The sequence below is a fragment of the Phodopus roborovskii genome, unplaced genomic scaffold, assembly GCF_943737965.1.
Source record: "Phodopus roborovskii unplaced genomic scaffold, PHOROB, whole genome shotgun sequence".
In the NCBI taxonomy this organism is placed as follows: domain Eukaryota; kingdom Metazoa; phylum Chordata; class Mammalia; order Rodentia; family Cricetidae; genus Phodopus; species Phodopus roborovskii.
Window position 1 is genome coordinate 11,436,551 of NW_026126602.1, and position 19,753 is coordinate 11,456,303.

The 19,753-nt window shown below is 35.8% G+C and overlaps 1 protein-coding gene across 1 annotated transcript in view; it reads right to left on the reverse strand.

Moving 5' to 3' along the window:
- Positions 1 to 19,753, reverse strand: part of Malrd1 (MAM and LDL receptor class A domain containing 1) — a 602,535-nt gene that overhangs the window by 414,110 nt on the left and 168,672 nt on the right. Inside the window, exon 18 of the mRNA XM_051205714.1 lies at positions 7,936 to 8,023. Within this exon, the coding sequence (XP_051061671.1) occupies positions 7,936 to 8,023 (88 nt within the window). The remainder of the gene's footprint in view (positions 1 to 7,935; positions 8,024 to 19,753) is intronic.

Sequence of the window (19,753 nt, forward strand, 5' to 3'; positions counted from 1 at the left end):
TGATATGTATATTTCTCCTCTTGTTTAGGTATTGTGTTTATTGAGCTCAGTTAGAAATGTAATGTATAATGGAGTACAGATTATAGATAATTACCTATGATAGTCAAAGCTTAGAGTTTAGTTAGGTTTTTCAAGATACACAGAGATGTATTTAAGATGGATAGGAATTCTTCAAACCTTTCAAAGACCTACAGAATATGGCATTTAAAATGGTTTAGGGTTTTTCTCGACAGTGAGACATAAATGCTTCTGGCAACACCACCTGCACCAGAAAGGAAGATGGACCTTGAAGAAACGCATTATGGAGTTTACTTCCAATATGGCAAGACGCTAGTCTTGGACAAGATACTGCTCTTGTCTGGATTGTTTGACTTTGTGCTATATAAACTGGACATGCAGGACCCACAGAAAAGTGACTGTTGATTGAAGATGGACATTGCTACAGAGTTCCTGCTTCATGGAAGAGTCTGCCAGTCTGCAGGACACAGAGAAACAATACAAAACTTCCAATTGACAAACTACCAATACAAGAAGACAGTTTAAAGTTTCCTGCATTGTTGAAGAGTCTGCTAGACACACTATGGCCTATGGGCTGAAGATGGAAGATTACAGAAGAACTTCAGGTGACTGACAAGGCAAGATGTCTCTGTCATTTCTAGAGTTTATATACTATCCTTATGTGGTCTTTGAAGGAGTTGAAGACAGATAGTAATGATTATAGTTTTCCTTAGTTAGGATTAAAGATAAGTTACATAGACTTTAGACACAAAGATAGAATAGATGATGGAATATTTTCTTAAATCTTGCTAAATGTTAATGGACTAAATATTGTTTACTGTGATCTTACTTGATAACTGTTATGTGATATATTTTGCTATGTTAAGGTTAAAACCCTTTTTATTTTAGACAGAAAAGAGGAGATGATGGGAGATGTCATTCTGTATATGTTTCTCATGCTGGTTAGTAAATAAAGCACTGTTGGCCAATAGGAAAGGAAGATAGGAGGGACTAGGAGACAAGGAGGAAATAGGAAGTAGTAAGGAGGAGTCAGCATGGAGAGCCTGGAGAGAACAGAACTGCCATTCCTCCGCTCTTGGTAAGACCACGTGGAAATATATAGAAACGGGTTAATAATTAAGATAGAGCTAGCCGATAAGCAACTAGTAACTGGCCAACAGGATTATATCTAATACAGAGTCTCTGTGCATTATTTGGGGCTGGCGGCGTGGCAGCAGGACAATACCAGGCGGTTGGCGAAAAAACAGTACTCGTTACAGAGCATAGGTTAGACATGGCCTCCTTTCTAACCTTCTCACCTTCAGTCACCTTTATAGTCATTAAGGGCCTCTACTTCTGTTGTTTTGTGTGTTTCCACACAGAAGAGAAAACGTAATACTTGACCTTGTGTCTGGCTTATTCTTGCTCAATCTGATTTCATTCACCTCCATTTGTTTTCCTAAAAATAATAGGATTTCCATCCTTTTTATGGATTATGATACTCCATTTGCACACCAATTTTCTTTTATCCATTATTTTCTACCAATTTTCTTTATCCATTCATGTGCTGATGAGGATCTAGGCTGATTACCTATCTTATCTATTGGAAAAGTACCACAATAAACACAATTATGCATGTGAAAAAAGAAGTAACAGCTGAGAAAATTTCCACCTAACATCTAAGCACCTTTATATTTATTATTTACATTGAATTTTTGAATAATTTTGTTGTGTTTGCATCATTTCCTCCACATACTTTCCTCTTCCCAAATTCTTCCATGCCCTCTACTCCCTCTCAACTTCATAACCTCTCCTTTATAGTATTCTTACACACACACACACACACACGAGTCTACTTAACATTGCTTATATGTATATGTTTATAAGGCTGACTTCTTTGGAGTGGATAACTTATCAGGGGTTCATCCCAGGAGAAGACTAAATTTCTTCTCTTAAGAGCCATAGATTAGTTGACTGTAACTCTTAAACTAGGGGTGTGGCATTGTGAGATTTCCCCAACCACCTTGGGATGTGAACTGATATTGTCATTGTGAAAATCTTGGCAAGATTTCATGGGTGCAACTTCCTGTAATATATAGGAGACACCATCTCATCGCAGATGCTCTGGTCCTCTGGTTCTTACAATCTCTCTGTCTCTATTTCCTATGTTGTTCTTTGAATCTAAGTTAAGAGGTTGCTTGTACATGTGTAGATTGGAGATTCTAAGCTTTGAAACAATCACATTCATTTTTAGTGTTTAGTAACTTTCAATTAGAGATAAACAAATTTAAAGGTTTTATCATTAAAGTAAGTTGTTAGTTTTTTAAACCAATTTTACTCTCAGAAATCAATAAAATTGATAAATTGAACACATAATTGTATTGGCTCATTTTTCCAAATATATGTGTAAAATGTGGATATTACATTTTAATATAACATAACATATATTACTTTATAAGGCTATAGTAAAAAGAGAAAGCTAGAATGTATGAGTTTATAATCACCATTAAAAATTGTTCTGATTTTACATAGAAATTTTATATTTAATTGTAAACCTTCATAATAATATATGTTCTTCTGAGTTCTCTACCTCACTACAAATTATGAAAGAATTAATACAAAAATAGTTCCTTTTATTTTATGATCTGCTTACAATAATTATTATTAATCTGAGACAAATATGACATATACTTCAACCTGTTAAACATCATGAGGCAGAAAATAGCAGGCAACTCCCTAACCTGAAGGCTGAGGGACATTTATTCTTTTTTCACCCTAAAGCACTTACGAATGTGACACAAGATGGGAGACTTCACACAGTTACAAATGTAGGTGGTGAAATGTTGATGCTAATGAGTATGGATGCTAACAATCACACCAAAACATTCAAAAACAAAAACAAAACAGCTTACTGATTGTGTAGCATGATGATGTATGGAAAGGGACAGTGAACATTATAAAATATTACTAATTATAAATAGCTAGTATATTTTTATTGATTTAATATTGTGAAATGTAAAATTTATTTAGGAATGACTTCTAGGGGGAAATTAAGGGCTAAGAAATTCTTAACTACTGATAATTATATGATATTAGCATTCTGGCAGTTTTACTAACTGATAATTAGAATGGACACATTGATATAATAATAAATATTGAGCATGAAACAACTGTTTTATACAGACTTAAAATTAATTGTTATCAGCACAAAATAAACTTTTATACATCTACGAAATTAGAAAATAAAATTTCTTCATGAAAATGCTACAAAAATTTTGAAGAAAAGCTAATGAGTACTAGGTGAAAACTAATGAATACTGGGAGCTAAGAAACTTGAGTCACTTTAGAGATAATGGAACAGACAGAAGGACAACTCTTCTATGTTGCAGTCAGAAGAATTTGCCAATGGATAAGTATAAAGGTAAGTCTATATTCCACCTGAATTTCGGACTTGGCTTGCTGAATTAAAAATAGTATTATGAAAAGTAACCATAGAATATGGAGAAAGAAAGGCTGGGACTGAGGCAAGGTAAAATTATAATTACTCTTCTAGTTATTTCTATAAAATAATAAGTTATACAGAAAGCATAGATGTTGTAATCAATGCTCACCTGAGCATAGCGGATGGACATACCTTAGATCTTTAAAAGAAAGGCTCCACCCACTTACTCTCTTTTTCCCTCTCTTTTTTCTGCTGTTCCCCTAAGGCAGACAGAACTTTTCCTGGCTCCCTCCTCTCTTCTCTCCTCTCTCTGTCTCTGTGTCTCTTTACCTCTTCTCTTTCCTTAACCCTCCCTTCCCTTTCTAATAAAACTTCTCACTGAGTTCTGTCTGCCTGGCATGTTTGTCCCTGGCCTTGTTTACCCTAGCTTGCCATGGAATCCACCAAGTTCCCTCTAGTACATTATCCTAACAATAAGCACTTTGGAAATTAGTTCAATGATTTGTATGCATTTGTATTTTCATTCTACATCATTATATCACTGAAAAAAATGATAGTTTAGTAAGTACTGAAAGTAAATTGATGACTGAAAATGAACCTACGGTAATTTCAGTCTCATATCAAATTCATCCCACCTTATCTAACATGAGAACAGAAGAAAAACACAACTAAGCTATATAGCTATTGCTATATAAATAGCAATATATTATTAAGTCTCCTTTTTGTTTGTGTTCATTGAACAAAAGACCATGACATTCTTTTATAGAACACTCAGTTTCAAGGGACTTTGTAGTTTGGACCAAAAGTCTCATTTGTTATGAAGCTAACACAGAGCCAAACAGTTCAGACAGGTTTTAAAGTTTCATATTTGTCTTCCCAAACTTGAACTAGAAAATTTGGACTAATGATCCGGAACAGATATTTTCCCTTTCTGCATCTGCCTCCAGCAACTCTACTCTGGCCATCTTGGCACCATTAGCCACAGAATGAATTTAGTGGAATAATTTTGAATCTAGAGTTTTAGTGGTGATTCACCCTACTTTCTGTGGTCTTTTTTATTCTTCTGTGTCCCTAAAGCCACAGTGATTCTTAGCCCAAACTGGGAAGTCATATAGGGAAAACTTTGGCCATTAAAACTGGGCAAAATTAGAGTGCAATATCATGCCTGCCCTGAAGTTTTTCTGTCATCTGGGTCACCTGTGTTCTGTAAGTTAATATTTTACAGTTGTGAAGTAAAAATCATTGCCTCTGTTTTGCAGGGTTAGTGTATCTTATTATCACTGTGCTAGTGTTTCATATCATAGGCTTAAGATGTAAATACATCTGGGTATCTTGTCTCATCATTTATCAACATAAGGCTACGTAGTAAACTTACTGATTCTACCCACCAGATAACTAACATCTAGAAATCTTAGATGGATCAGGATTATTCTCAACACTTAAAACATTGTAAGATTGGTCTGAGACTGTAACACAGTACTGCATACTTGCCTAGCTTGCATCAGGCCCCCATCCCATACCTACAACTACAAAAAAAAAATACAATATTATACAAAGCACACATTCTTGTACTGTATTATGAAGGCTATTAACAAGTTCCCTTTCTGGATAGGAATATATACATTCTCTGCCCTTACCATTCTGCTGGCAGGCTGAGAATACTTACTACTACCCCACTGTCTGGCTTGACTACTTGGATGTGAATAAATGTATGCATACCATATCTTAATATGGCCTGTACTTTTGCTATCTTTCCTTCATTCTCTGATTTGACAACAGACATCCCAGACAGGGATGTGGCCTTTCAGCTCTGGTTCTGTAGAGGTAGGACACATGGAATGTAGAATTAGGACTTCAGGGAGTTTTGCAGAGCTTTAAATAAGAAATTTATACCATTGCTATTCTTGTTCTAAGTTAGTCCACATGCTTGAGATCTAGAAGTAGATTTTGTGGTTATGTGTAAAAGAGAATTGTCTTTCAAAACTTCATCTGATGTACAATAGGAATTTTTTAATGTAGAAGCATTTGATATTTAAATAATAATAATAATAATAATAATAATAATAAAACAGAACACATAATCAAGATATTTAAAATACCTAAACAGTTCTATCTACCCATTCCTTCAGCAAATATTCATTATTATCCCCTCATTCCACTACTTGGCTAGTTTTGAACTAAACAGGATAGAATGAATAAATATTAGGTAGGAGGTCTTTTGTAGTGGTCTTGCAGTAAACTTGTAATGGTGGCCACACCCCTTTGGGTAATGGTCTCAGGCAGCTGGAAGCAAAAAAAGAGTGAAGCTTGAGGCTGCCTTTCCTTAATGCACTCTTTCTGATCCAGTAGGAAGGGCAGAGAAATGCTCCTGTAGTTCTTTGTATTTTTCTGTGAAAATGTTCCCCAATAAACACCCATTTATCATTTACCTTGGGTCTAGTGAAGTCATTACATCCTCACCTTCAGCCTTTCTATACATTTGCAGAACATAAAGGCTCACTATGGAGAGGGGAGCGGAGACTGTCATTTACTCTTCCTAAACCCTTAACTGAAGTTTGATTTTGCTCTGAATGAGACAGGAATCTTAGGAAAATTTGATGATCATGTAGGAATGTTCTTATGGATGTTTGAAAGACCTGTTGGGCTATTGCTGTGAGAAGAAGATATGTGGTTCAGGGTAGAAGCAGAGAGAGTATTGTGGAGCACTTGTTTGTATTGTCACTCCAAGACTGTCAATGAAATTGGCCCTTGAATCAGAGGATAGTTTCTGCATTCAACAGGCTGGAATTAACCATAGAGTTTTCTGACCAACTAAGAAGAAGTCAGAGAGACTTGAAGAGGCATAAAGAGGGACTTGGAAAGATTTGTAGGCCCTTCCAATCTGAGAAAGTGGAAAGGAGAGCAGCTAATATTTTACTATAAGGCTTAACTTTTCTGCAATGAATCATGACCATTCCTAACAGGGATTTGAAATCTCCAAAAGTATGATAGGGCCCTGTAACGATGATTCCACCTGAATTGTAGTCATGCTACTAAGCTAACAAACACTACCCCAAAATCAGCTTTGGACTACAAACTGCTGATGACTACTTCAAGGAAGATAGTTAAGATGGTTCAAGACCACCAATGGAGCTGCACATTAAGTCAGGGTGGAGTCCATGTTTACCAGGCTAGAATGAACTGTAAAGTTTTCTGTCTAACTCAGAAGAAGACAGAGACTCAGAGAGGCATAGGAGGGACTTGAAAAGATCTGAGAAGGTGGAGGACAGCTGACCTTTTTCTCCACCACTCTGTCCTGAGCATTTCTTACTAACAAAAAATAAAAAACCATAATATAACAATTACAAAGCAAGTGGGAAAATCCACTGAGGGACACTGATGGCTTGAAACAAGAGCAAGTGAGTGAGTTGGTTCTGGAAATATCTGAGTTAAAAGATGATCAGGGATATGAATATGGAATGGACACACTTACTAAAATACAAATGGTGATACATCTGTCTTCTTACTGGCCTTCCAAAGAAGGATTTGGCTTTGTATAGTGTTCTGCAGAATACACAGACACTAATGACATCAGCCAATGCTGCTGTAATGATAAGATGAGGAAGGATCCTAACTATAGAGAAAGAAGTGGGGTTGAATCTTCACAAGCTTGTCTACATAACAAGTTCAAATATGGTGAAGGCTACACAGAAGAATCCTGTTTCAAATGACAAACAAACAACTAAAAGATACCAGCAAATCACATGCTCTTTGATCTTAGTATACTTAGCAAATGTCACTGGTCTCCCATGTCATTTAAGAATTCTTAGTCAGAGTGCCAGGATGATGTTTATGAATTTCATTTCTTATTTTACTGGACCACTGCAGTGTACTACAGAGTATGAGCATCCCCTTCTCTACACCATGCTCCAAGCCTGGGTTGTTCTAAATTTTAGTGGCTTCCCTCATTATTGATGAGATTCTTATTAGATATTGAACGCAAGTATATAGTTTTAGGAGAAAGGTTGCAGTTGGAGATATATGTCTTGGAAATAGAGAAAAGAATTAGATTGTAAATAATTCCTAAGAATAGTTAACAGGACAGCCTAAATTTAAAATATCAATGTCACTGGAGATAAATTAAGTGCTAATGAAGTTTAAAAACCACAATGTGCCTATAAACAACTCAGTAATTACTATATTAGAATAATTATTTTGTATAATGGCTTAAGTCTCACAAAGAACATAAAACCTCAATATACTGTCAGATATGACTTCCTGTTTTGTATATGATAAATGAGGAAAGTAACAGATTCAAACATATTTCTTATATTTCACTTTTAAGACTACTTACTAGCAGAGATTTACAATATCTTTTCCAGTGTCAGTACATTTAATTAACTGTAAAAGTTAGGATACTTTAGGTTATTCCTGAATATGAAGTATAGATTTCCTTGGTAATTCTTCCAAATAAACATATGTGGAAATTCTCATGTATTTGAACTGCTGTCTCTTACCTGGGTAGAGGGTACAATCCATGAATGACAGATCATCAATTGCAATATCTCCAGTGAAGCCATCTCCCACTGAAGCCACTATCAAGATCTAAGGTATAAAAGAAAGGTGTGGAATCATGAATGAAATTTAAAAACCCATTGCTGAGAAAGAATTCACAAGGCTGGGGAGATGGCTCATTAAGTTAAGTACTTCCTATGTAACTATGAGATCCTGAGTTTTATTCCTTACACTCACATAAAAATTATGGTTGGTGTTGGGTACCTTTAATCTCAGCTTTGGGAACAGAGGATTCTAGGGGCTCACTGAACAGATAGTTTAGCTTGATCAGTAAGGTGCAGATCTCAGTGAGAGAACGACTCTATCTCACATCTCATATGGTTCATGAGGATAACACCTAAACACACACACACACACACACACACACACACACACACACACACACATACACACACACACACACGAGAGAGAGAGAGAGAGAGAGAGAGAGAGAGAGAGAGAGAGGAAGAGAGAGAGAGAGAGAAAAATGAAAACTTTGCTTCCCTTGGTTACAGGAGTATTGTTATCAAGCTTATTTTAATGCTGAGTCTCATTCTATGTCTACTGTGTCTTGTGTAGCTTGGGTCCTTGAAACCTGACTGGGGAACTAAGGGAATGAAGAAAGGACAGATGACAGACACAAGCATGCAAAAGCTGGGGTCAAAGCCATTGTGTACCCTCGCAGCACCAAATACTCAGCAACCAGGAACCTGAGTGCATTTACTGGTGACAGCAATCTCAGACTGTGAACGTTCAGGAAGAGGAAGCTAAAGCTGATAGTTTTGCACACACCGGTTAATCATTTGTAAGTGATTAACACTCTCTATTAACATTCCCACTGAGATCTGAAGAAGCCTTTACCATCCTCTGATGCTGACCTGTAAAAATATTTTTTCAATTCCCCATAGGTCTGAAGTGGCTATGGCCACATTCACGATTATCATTGCAAAGAGAAGCTTCTATGATTAGCTTGAAAGTGGTGCTTGTCTGAGGCCATAAACATGCATTGTCACTCTGTCATTTTAGTTAAACAATATGTATATGTCATATACATATTCACTTGGGGCTTCTTCAGTTCCCCACACTGCATCTGATGAAGTTCAGTTGTTTGGAATCTCACTATATAGATCCACTCACTTCCCTATAAATATTCTTTTCTAGGACAGCATGATCATCTTGTTTCTGGCTGACCTTTAGTTATCTGAAGTCCTCCACTCTCCTCTCTTACAATTTTCCCCTTTGTGTTTTTCAAGAAGAGTTAAATAAATATCCTCACCCTTGCAGAGGTGATTTGAAGCATTTTTTTGACATGGATTTGAAACTGATCACCCCATGTTGATCCCCTTTGGAACACATCAATCACAACAACTCATATGACTTCATCATTGTTATAGAATCTGTAATCCCACCAAAATCCAAGGAAAAATGAAATACTGGCAAATTGCTATAGTCTATGGCAGATCGTGATTAAACTGAGACTTAGTGTAATAGAATTAATCATGATGAATAATTTTAATACTTATGCAAATTTGTGCCACACTTACACTGCATCTTGCCATAATTTAATAAAAAAATTACTTGTGGCAAATCCAAAGTTTTAAGAGAAAGAACATTCTCTTTTCCACTATTAAAGGAATATAAATTTCCATTTCATTTGTCCTTCACAAATGCTGAATGTAGAAGTTGAGTTTTTATTACATTCTCTTGTCAAATTCTAGCCTATACTGAATGTTACCATGCTCCTCATTTATTGATAAGCCTGTCCAAAAATGAGAGTTTGGAAGGTCAAATTTGCTGTCCTCAAACTTCTCTGTAACTTCCCTAAACTTTTCTTTGTTTTGCTTCTGGTTTGTTTGATTAATGTTTTTCAGGCCAAGATATCATAAATTTTGTCAACTTAAGAAATATTTAAGGAATCAAATAATAGAGTTCATCTGGTATTGCCTGAGAAGAACTTACTTTCTTGACAAAATGCAATGTTTTCATGACCATCATAATACAATAAATATGGCAAGGAGTTGCTCTACAGTAGGAAATCCATGCCTGGTACAGTAAACTGAGTAAAAAAATTAAATACATAAAAAATAAAATAAAAAGTGAAAAAAAAAATACATGGCTTAGGATGGCTTAGGCCCTAGGCAGAAACTTAATGCTATTGTTTAACTAAAATGACAGAGTGACAATGCATGTTTATGGCCTCAGACAAGCACCACTTTCAAGCTAATCATAGAAGCTTCTCTTTGCAATGATAATCGTGAATGTTGAGACTGTGGTTGGTCAAGAAACCTGACAGTTGGATGTTCAGTCCTTTATAAGGCATTTATACCATCCCCTCTAAGGTTCATGGAACATTGTAGAAAATAGGATAGAAAGTATGTAGGGAGAAAGACTTTCAAATACACTTTAGGACATGGCATACATTTCATCCATGTTTACACAAGAACTTGGACTGCCTGCACTGAGCCTGCACTAGATTAGGTCTGTCAACTGTCAATCATAGATGAAAGAGGACTGAAATTGGCTACCAATGGATTCTGGTGGAAGAGTAGTAATTGTTGATTGTTTTCAGTTCATTTTTCTACTCACCCAAGTACCTAGCCTCACACCAATAGACAGTTAGAAATCACAGCCACACAGAGAATACTAGTTAAAATCAGTGAGTCACAATATAAAACAAAAATGCATGGATGTGGGAAAAGAATACTTGGAGAAGGGGTGAAGGAGAGTAGTGGAAGGGTGCTGGGTCTGGGGACAAGGTGAGAATAGTCATAGTGTGCTACTGACAGGCATGTAAGTGTCAAAGAACTAATCTGATCATTTTTCAAAGAAATACTCTTGGAAGAGAAAACAAAATGCAGAAACCGATTTTAAGACCAGCTCCTAAAAATATTAATAAACAGAAATCAACTATGGGATTTGACAAAAATTACTATAAAAACTGTACATTAAAGAAACATCTACAATTAGCTAAAAAATAGCAAAAACAATTTAGTTACTAATAATATGATGCTTATATCAATGTGTATGCAATGTGCCACAATATAGCAAAATGAAGCAACAACCAGCTCAGCTCAGAAGTAAAAAAAAAAAAAAAAAAATGGAAACTCAGGCCAAGAGAGATACACTATGATTCATACGCACAGCTCTTGTTTGTTATTAGTGTAGTAATGAGTATGAGGAGAGGGAGAAAATTAATACCAGTATTTAATATTTAATAGAAAAAATAGAGCTGTAACCCATGAAAACATCAATACAGTAGATTTTCATATATATATCACATGCATGGCTTCATTCTAGGATAGACATTCATCTGTTGTCTTTGTATAGTCACAAATTGAGGAACTGGCAATTTTAATTAAAACAAAAATTATAGGAATATCATGTGACCCAGAGTGTGCCATATTAGGTAAACTACACATTTGGGGACTGCTGCTTACATGGCTTATTTCTGTTAAAGCTCATTCTATATAACCTGATGAGCATGTTGGTGTTGTCTCTCAAAGAGGACAGGCGTGTATTGCTCTAACACACAAATGAACCATACATAACAGTTGTCAAAATATCAACATGTTAAGGACTTAAATGTCAGCATTCTTGGACAGTACTTTCAAGTACCAATACCCTCCCCCCCAAAAAAATGTCTAATTCTATATCTTACAGGTAGTCTTTCCCAATAACTGGCCAAGAAAATCATCTAAAATAAATTCTTATGGGATGGTCAGATGACTCAGCAAGCAAAAGTTCTTGCCACCAAGCTTGAAAACCTGAGTTTGCTCCCTTAGATCCGCATTATGGAAGGAGAGAACCCAGTGCTGCTAGTTGTATCCTGACCCCCACATACATACCTTGGTGAGCACTCCTCCCACCCAGTAAATACATATAATAAATAAATGAATAAATAAAACAACACTTCATAACACATCATAGGCTTAAAACTAATTTTCAAATATTGATATAAACTACCTCTGCCCTACATTTAATTTAAGTGTATAAAAATGTTTTAAATTATCATGAGTAATCTGGAAATTAGTATTCCCTGATACATGGGTATGTATGCAACCACACAGACAAAGTATCTCTGTTCTGAAAACTTCACTTTATATCTGGTGTTGTTTCTAGAGTGGATGGAAGTACACTGAAATATTAAATGTTATATGCAAGGTAATATTGCATTCTGGAAATCAGAGAACCCACATTTTATGCCTACATTCAATTGTGCTTTATTAAGTGACTTTTGATGCAGTTGAAAAACCCAGCTCAGGCTAAGCTATGGCTTCCTTAACTTATAGGTCACAATGTGGGGATTACAAAGAATTGGGGAATTATTTGACAAAATTATTCTTGCTGTATGTAATAATAAATTAATTAAAAAAAACTAACACATGGTATGGTATAATTGAAATTTACTGTCAGCAGTCACCTGTGTTGTTTCATATTTCCTATACTCCTGATTCTAAATACACAAACATGTGTTTTTTGTTTACACATGTCCTTGTACCATGTGATACCTGCAGACACTGTCAATGCACCATAGCTCAGATACAAGACTACTGTATGTCACAAGTTGTGATGGTTTTTACTAACATACATTGAAGCTTTTCTGCTCTTATAGAACTGCAATGTTTTAATGATAGAGGAGACATCGTATGTTACTATCATTTCTAACATATGGTATTTTCAAAGCATGTCATCTAAATCAGTCAAGTCATGAACAAAAATCACCACTTACTGGTTACTAATAATTTTCTATTTATCAAATATTTATATTATCCCTTATATTTCTTAATAGTTTCAACTCATTTTTTACTTTGTTTTGCAGAAAACTAAAGCCCCTGTAAGTCTGATTTCTCTAAGGATTTGTGAGGACTTGTTCTCAATTCCAACAAAGACATCTAGAAAACTACTTAATATGTATTACCTAATCTGTAATTCTTGTGGGGTCCTTAAAGATTGTGTAGAATGTGAAATTTTGCCCTCTAATACAGTAGAAAAGATTTGTTTAGATCAATGTAAGATGGCTTTAAATCATCCTTAGAACTGTTTGCATAATCCTAAAAGTAATCCCTATAAAATAAAACTCAGATTTGATCTGACAAAACTTATGTTTGGCTTTATTGAACATGCAACCAGTACAGAATAATTGGAGCTTTTCGTTATTACACTGGATATGGAAAAAAATCTTTAAATATGGTCTAAACTGTTCAAGAAGCTAGGCTCAGAGATAGATAACAAAAATAAAATTGTGATACTGAAAGATTAAATGGACTAACACAGATAAGTAGACCAAGTAAAACAAGAAGATTGCTTCAAAGAAAAAAAATACAATTTCTACATAGTCTGTCTGAGTCCTTAAATGGGTTAGAAAATTACTAAATAATTTTGTTAGTCTTCAGTATTCAGATTGAATTTCTTCTTAGATAATGTTGAACTATATAGAATATGGGTTTTCATTTATTTTTTGCTTTGTTTTGTTTTTAACTAGAAAAAATTATGTGTCCACATTGGTATTTTGGTGTTTCCATGGTAACCAGAATGAACAACAACATCTTTCATTGCCTTTGAATATCTTATATATAATACACAATGGACTGAATAGTTGTTCCTAGGATTCAAACAGGTCACCAGTTTTTTAAAGTGGCATACTTTTCAAGAAGACACCATCCCTTTGTTGTCACAGACTCTACTCCTCTATGTTGCAGCCCATTGGTTATCTTATACTAGATACATGTCCAACACTCATGTACTTTGTCTGGTTCTCAAAAGCATCTGAATCTGTAAATACCTTCAGCGTGTTAGTCAGAAAACACTTAAGTCATAGGAAATGCATTTATGTTTGGTGATTTTAAATGAATCAAAAAGCTGGAGTTTATTTAAGCTACTTTTGTTACTTTAGATGTAAAGGAAGGGTAAAAATAAAATGGATGTTGTTTGCTTTAATTTACTTTTTATTCCATCACTTCCCTTGTATTATAGTGCCTTTGTGAAACTTCCTAAGTGTATTTTGAAAGGGATAAACGTTGATCAATTTGAAACTAATTTGCTACTTGAAACTCTGCAAACCCACACGCTATTTTAAAGCATCCTCTGGGGACCAGTTTGTGGAAGCTTCTCACATCCCATCCATTATTTGAATGAAGACAAATAACTCTCAGTTTCTCCAAGTCTTCAGAATTTATACAAAGTATATTTGACTGCTGGTTACAATGAAGCATTTAATTGAAAAAAAGCCTGATCGATAACAGGAAAAGAAATGAAAAGGAGGTTTAGAACTATTGACTGAAAAGTTTAGAAAGTTGTGTTTTATTATTAAGAATGACATAATGAAGTATACAATCTCACCAGAATATGAGATGCTATTGTGCTATTGTTTAAACGATTTTTCACAAAAATGCCAGAATTGAATTCTCCTTTAAGAACCATATATTTTTATTGATTAGATTTGTTATTTGATAACCTCATATATGTATTAAGTGCATTCTGATTATTCTTCCATTCTTCTCTCCACCCCTACCATTATCTCCCTCCCTGAAAGTTCCTTTCCCATCTTATCTTTAAATATTTCTTTCAATTAATAGAGTCAATCTTCTATACCATTAAAAATTATATTTAAAGAAAAGTCAGTAGAATTCTAATATATTATTATAAATACAAAATAAGTTCCTTTACCAAGATGCTTAGGTGTTTTCAGTTTCCTTGTGACAGTTTAAATGAAAATGTCTCCATAGGTTAGATGTTTGAATACTGTTTTTAGGGCTGTTTGGGTATATTTAGATGGTGTATCACCTTGCTGGAAGCTACATAGATATCACTGGAGACAGGATTTGAGATTTAAAAGCCTCTTGCCATTGCTAGTGTGCTGTTTGCTTTCTGTTTATTCTTAATAGCATGTGAGCTCTCAGCTTCCTGCTCCAGTTTCCTTGGCAGCCTAGCTGCTCCAATCCCCTTGCCAGCCTGTTGATATGATGCTCCACCATAGTGGTGATGGACTCTTCACCCTTTGGAACCATTAGCCCCAAATAAACCCTTCCTTCTCTAAGTTACATTGGTCAAGCTGTTTCATAGCAGTAATAGAAAGTGAACTAACACTTTGTTCTTAGCAATTTAGAACTAACCCAGAGTTAAGTACAGAAAAAATATCAACTGTTTTAGTTTGCTTTCTTGTTGCTTTGGTAATTATCTTGATCAAATCAACTTGTGAGGAAAAGGGTTGCTTTCATCTTAGAACTCCAGGTACAGTCCATTGTTGATGAAAGTCAGCCAGGAACCTGGTGGCAGGAACCACAAAGTACCACAGCTTTAAGCTTTACTGGCTTGCTCCCCCTGAATTAGACTGACACCCAATGTCCACCTTGGTGACAGGGAAGGCCATCTCAATCATAACCAACCCCACACACAAACATGCCCATAGGCCAATCTGATGGAGGCAATTCTTCAGCAGTTCCCACTTGCCAGGTATGTCAGTTGACAGCCAGGTTTAGCCAGTACACCAAAATTTGTCCTTGGCACTGACAATGTCCCATAATTCTCACAGCATTAGTTTTTGTGAATTAAAAATCCACTGAGGATTGTTGCATAGACCTTACTCAGAAAAGCCTTTTGGCTCACTTGAAGCTGTGTTTCTCCACATTCTTACATTTGAATTCTGTGTATTTCTGCATTTAGAGGCTGGCCTCTTCTCTGACAGTGAAGGACAAGCTCCCAGAGAGGCACTAAGGACTGTGTGCAGCATTATGCAGAGTAAGCCCAAGCCCTGAGGACAGCACATGTTTAAGTGTTTACATTTTGGGGGTTAGGGAGATTATTTCCAACTAAAGCATTTTACATAACTTATGGTGATATGGCTTATTCTTAACATTTACATGTCTGATACTATGGCTTATTCCAAACAGGTTTTATTTACACAGCACGCAAAGACCAAAAAACACAGTGCTAATTCTTCCTACCCCATCACACTTTCATCAGCTTTGACAAACCCTCTGCCCTTTGCTTCTGCATCTCTCAGGTATCTCTTTCTTTTTCCTACACAGCCTTGTTGTTAGACGGTAATTTAATTTATACCTGTTTAAATGTACTTTTTCATGTGTTTTCTTTTATCTCAATCCCTATATCTATTGGGTGTGTGTTTCCAGTTTCCAGGTCTCCTGTGTCACTCTCTGGCTACTTCTCAATTATCAATTTCTATCCAGAATAATGGTTTTGTTTGTTAGATAAACATGAGCATATGTAAGAAAATTAATAATGTTATATAGAGATAGCTTTTTTTTTTTTTAAAGAAACATATCATTTTATTTTTGTTCCTGAGTTGTGTTTTGCCATATGGATTGACAGTACACTTCTGGTCAACTTGATGGGATTTATAATAAGCATAGAAACACAGCCCTGGGCATGAAAAGAAAGTGTCTTTAGACAAGATTAACAGGACAGGGAGGTGGCCCTGAATGTGAGCAGCATCCTCCCATGGGCTGGGATCAAGGAGAGAGCCAAAGGGAGAATGCAACTTAAGCTCTAGCGAGCATTCCTCTCCTTCTGCTCCTGACTGTGGAGCAGTAGGACAAGTCTCCTCTCATTCCTAGTATCATTAAGTATCCTTCATGATGATTTGGCCCTTCATACTGTGAGTCAGAATAAACCTGCCCTTCCTGAGGTTGCTTTTGTAAGGTATTTTGTCACAGCGAGGATAAAGTAACTTATCCATCTCCTGGACTTGACTTTAGAGTTGTGCTCCTGTGTCTGCAGAGAGCACAAGTGTGTGCCACAAGAACTGATGGAAATGTCTTTAGTTTTGGATAGGGCAGAAGGAATGTGTAGACTGTGAAATTCTTACATGTACTTGAATGGGATCTAGAAAATGTAAATAACTCACCCCTAGGCTTCCCTAGTAAAATAATTCCTGAGACACTCCAAGAAGCCTCCTGGTTGTTAAAACACCCAAGACCTTTCAATCAAATTTCCAAATTTCTGCTCCTCCTTTTTACTTTTAGTAACTTCTAAACATTTTCACTCACCAGTATGTTTAAGACTAAAGAGTAACTGACAGGAAAGTTATAAAACACTGTTACCATTTTAATATTTAAAGAGTGTTTCCTTTCACTTGATTTTGCCTTTTTCTTTTTAACTTGTTTATGTTTTTTTGAGGGGGGATGTATGAGAAAAGTTCTCACTAGACCACCCAGGCTGGCCTGGAATTTAGTCCATCTTCCAGAATGTTCTCTGGATCTTAACCCTCCTGGCTCGGCCTCCTGACTTCTGGGATAACAGACACATACATATAAGATAGCAACTTATACTTACAAAATGATTAATTTCTACTATGAAATTTGACATCTCTCATGCTCACACTGCAGTATGATGAATAACATTCATCTGTATGTATCACACTTTTATCACTTATGATACATGACCAGTAGGTCATATAATTGTACATCAAACTGCTAGCATAGATGAGCATGCCCTGTATACTAGATGTTCCCCCATTATAAACTCATTTGCAGTTGAAATTTTAAAATACCACTCTAATTAAAACAACAGTTGCTTTGGAAAATAAGGCTTTTAATGACATTATGGCGATAAAAATGTGCCATTTGAAATGTGTATTCGAAGAATCCATCATCCTGATCATGTCCCTTTGAGAGTTTTATTACCTTAAAGAAAAAAAAATCTGATTTTAACCTGATTTAAAATCTTATTAAATCTGACTTTTACCGAAAATTAAACTATAAATGTAGAAATGCTTTATTGCAACTAAACAATTGATCCCCAGAGTGACATTATATAGTTATTTGGTCATTTATTTTAACATAACAAGGCTTGTGGAAAGACACTAAGTCATCAAAATCCCTGACTTAACATATGTTGTTGCTTAAGATAGGCTAAAACAAAATAGATACTAGCATAACCCAAAGTTATCAGGATGGCATGAGGGACTATCACAGATTTTGGAGGTCCTTTCACTAGTAACTAAAATGCTTTCTTAAATTATATGGAGGGAATCAATAATCTTAATTATAGAAATCTATAAGAAAAGGAGGGCTAGAGAGATAGCTCAGAGATTAAGCCCTGGTAACTCTTGTAAAGGATCTGGATTCCCAGCATACATAGGCAGTTCTGTAACCCCAGTTCCATGAGATCCAACGCCCTCTTCTGGACTATAGGAGCACTGCATGAATATACATACATGTAGGTAAGACACACAACATGAGAAATAATATGTTTAAACAACAATGGAATCTTGAAATTCACAGGCTAATGAATGGAACTTGAAGAAACCATCCTGAATGAGGTAATCCAGTCATAGAAAGAGGAATATGGTATGTACTCATTTATATATGGATTTTAGACACAGAACAAAGGATTACCAGCCTATAATTCACAACGCCAGAGAAGAAACTAGGATACAAGGAGGAATCTAAGACATTCATACATGATCCCTCACAGAAGGGGAAAGTAACAAGATCTCCTGAGCATATTGGGAGTGGGGGATGGGAAGTGGAGAGGGAGCTAGGAGAAAGAGAAGGGAAGGAGAGAAAAGCATTTGGGACTAGGAAGATTGAGTCAGGGAAGGAATAGATGAGAGAGACAGAGTGAGAGAGTGAGAAAGAGAGAGAGAGATACCATAAAAGAGGGAGCCATTATAGGTTTCAAGTGAAAACTGACTCTAGAGAAATGTCCAGAGACCTACAAAGATGACAAACCAGATTTTTCCAATAGGTATCTACAAATCTGGCCCTACAGAAATTATTGGAAGGAAAGCTCAAACCCAAGGAAGGTAACCACGCCCACAAAAATGTAGGCAAGAGATAATCCAACTACACCAGAAACCAAGGGTAAAACAGAACTAATATATTCACAATAACACTGCCAACAACAAACATAAATCAAACAAGCATCAACAATCAATGGTCCTTACTCAGCCTCAACATTAATGGTCTTAACTCACCTATAAAAAGACACAGGCTAACAGAATGGATACGAAGACAGAATCCATCCTTCTGCTGCATACAAGAAACACATCTAAGCTTCAAAGATAGACATTACCTCAGGGTAAAGGGTTGGGAAAAGATTTCCCAATCAAATGGAACCAAGAAGCAAGCAGGAGTAGCTATCCTAATATCTAACAAGTTAGACTTCAAACCAAAATTATTAAAAAGAAATGAAGACAGTCATTTCATATTCATCGCAGGAGAAATCCATCAACACAAAGTCTCAGTTCTGAACATCTATGTCCCCAATACAAAGTCACCCACATTCGTAAAAGAACAATACTAAAATTCAAAGCTCGTATAAAACCTCACACACTGATAGTGGGAGACTTCAATACTCCACTCTCAACACTAGACAGGACCACAAATCAGAAACTCAACTAAGAAACAAAAGAACTAACAGAAGTTATGTCTCAACTGGGGTTAACAGACATCTATAGAACATTCCATCCAAAGACAAAAGAATATACCTTATTCTCTGCTCCACATGGAACCTTCTCTAAAATCGACCACATACTAGGTGGCATAACAAACCTCAACAGATACAAGAGAATAGGAATAGTCCACTGTATCTTATCGGACCACCATGATTTAAAATTGGAATTCAACAACAACACAAATAGCAGAAAACCTGAAAACTCATGGAAACTGAACAATGTGCAATTTCACCACTCCTGGGTCGAAGAAGAAATAAATTAAGGACTTTCTAATATTCAATGAGAATGAGGACACAACATACCTGAACTTATGGGACACCTTGAAAGCAGTGCCCATATGAATAAAACAGAGGATAGTCACATAA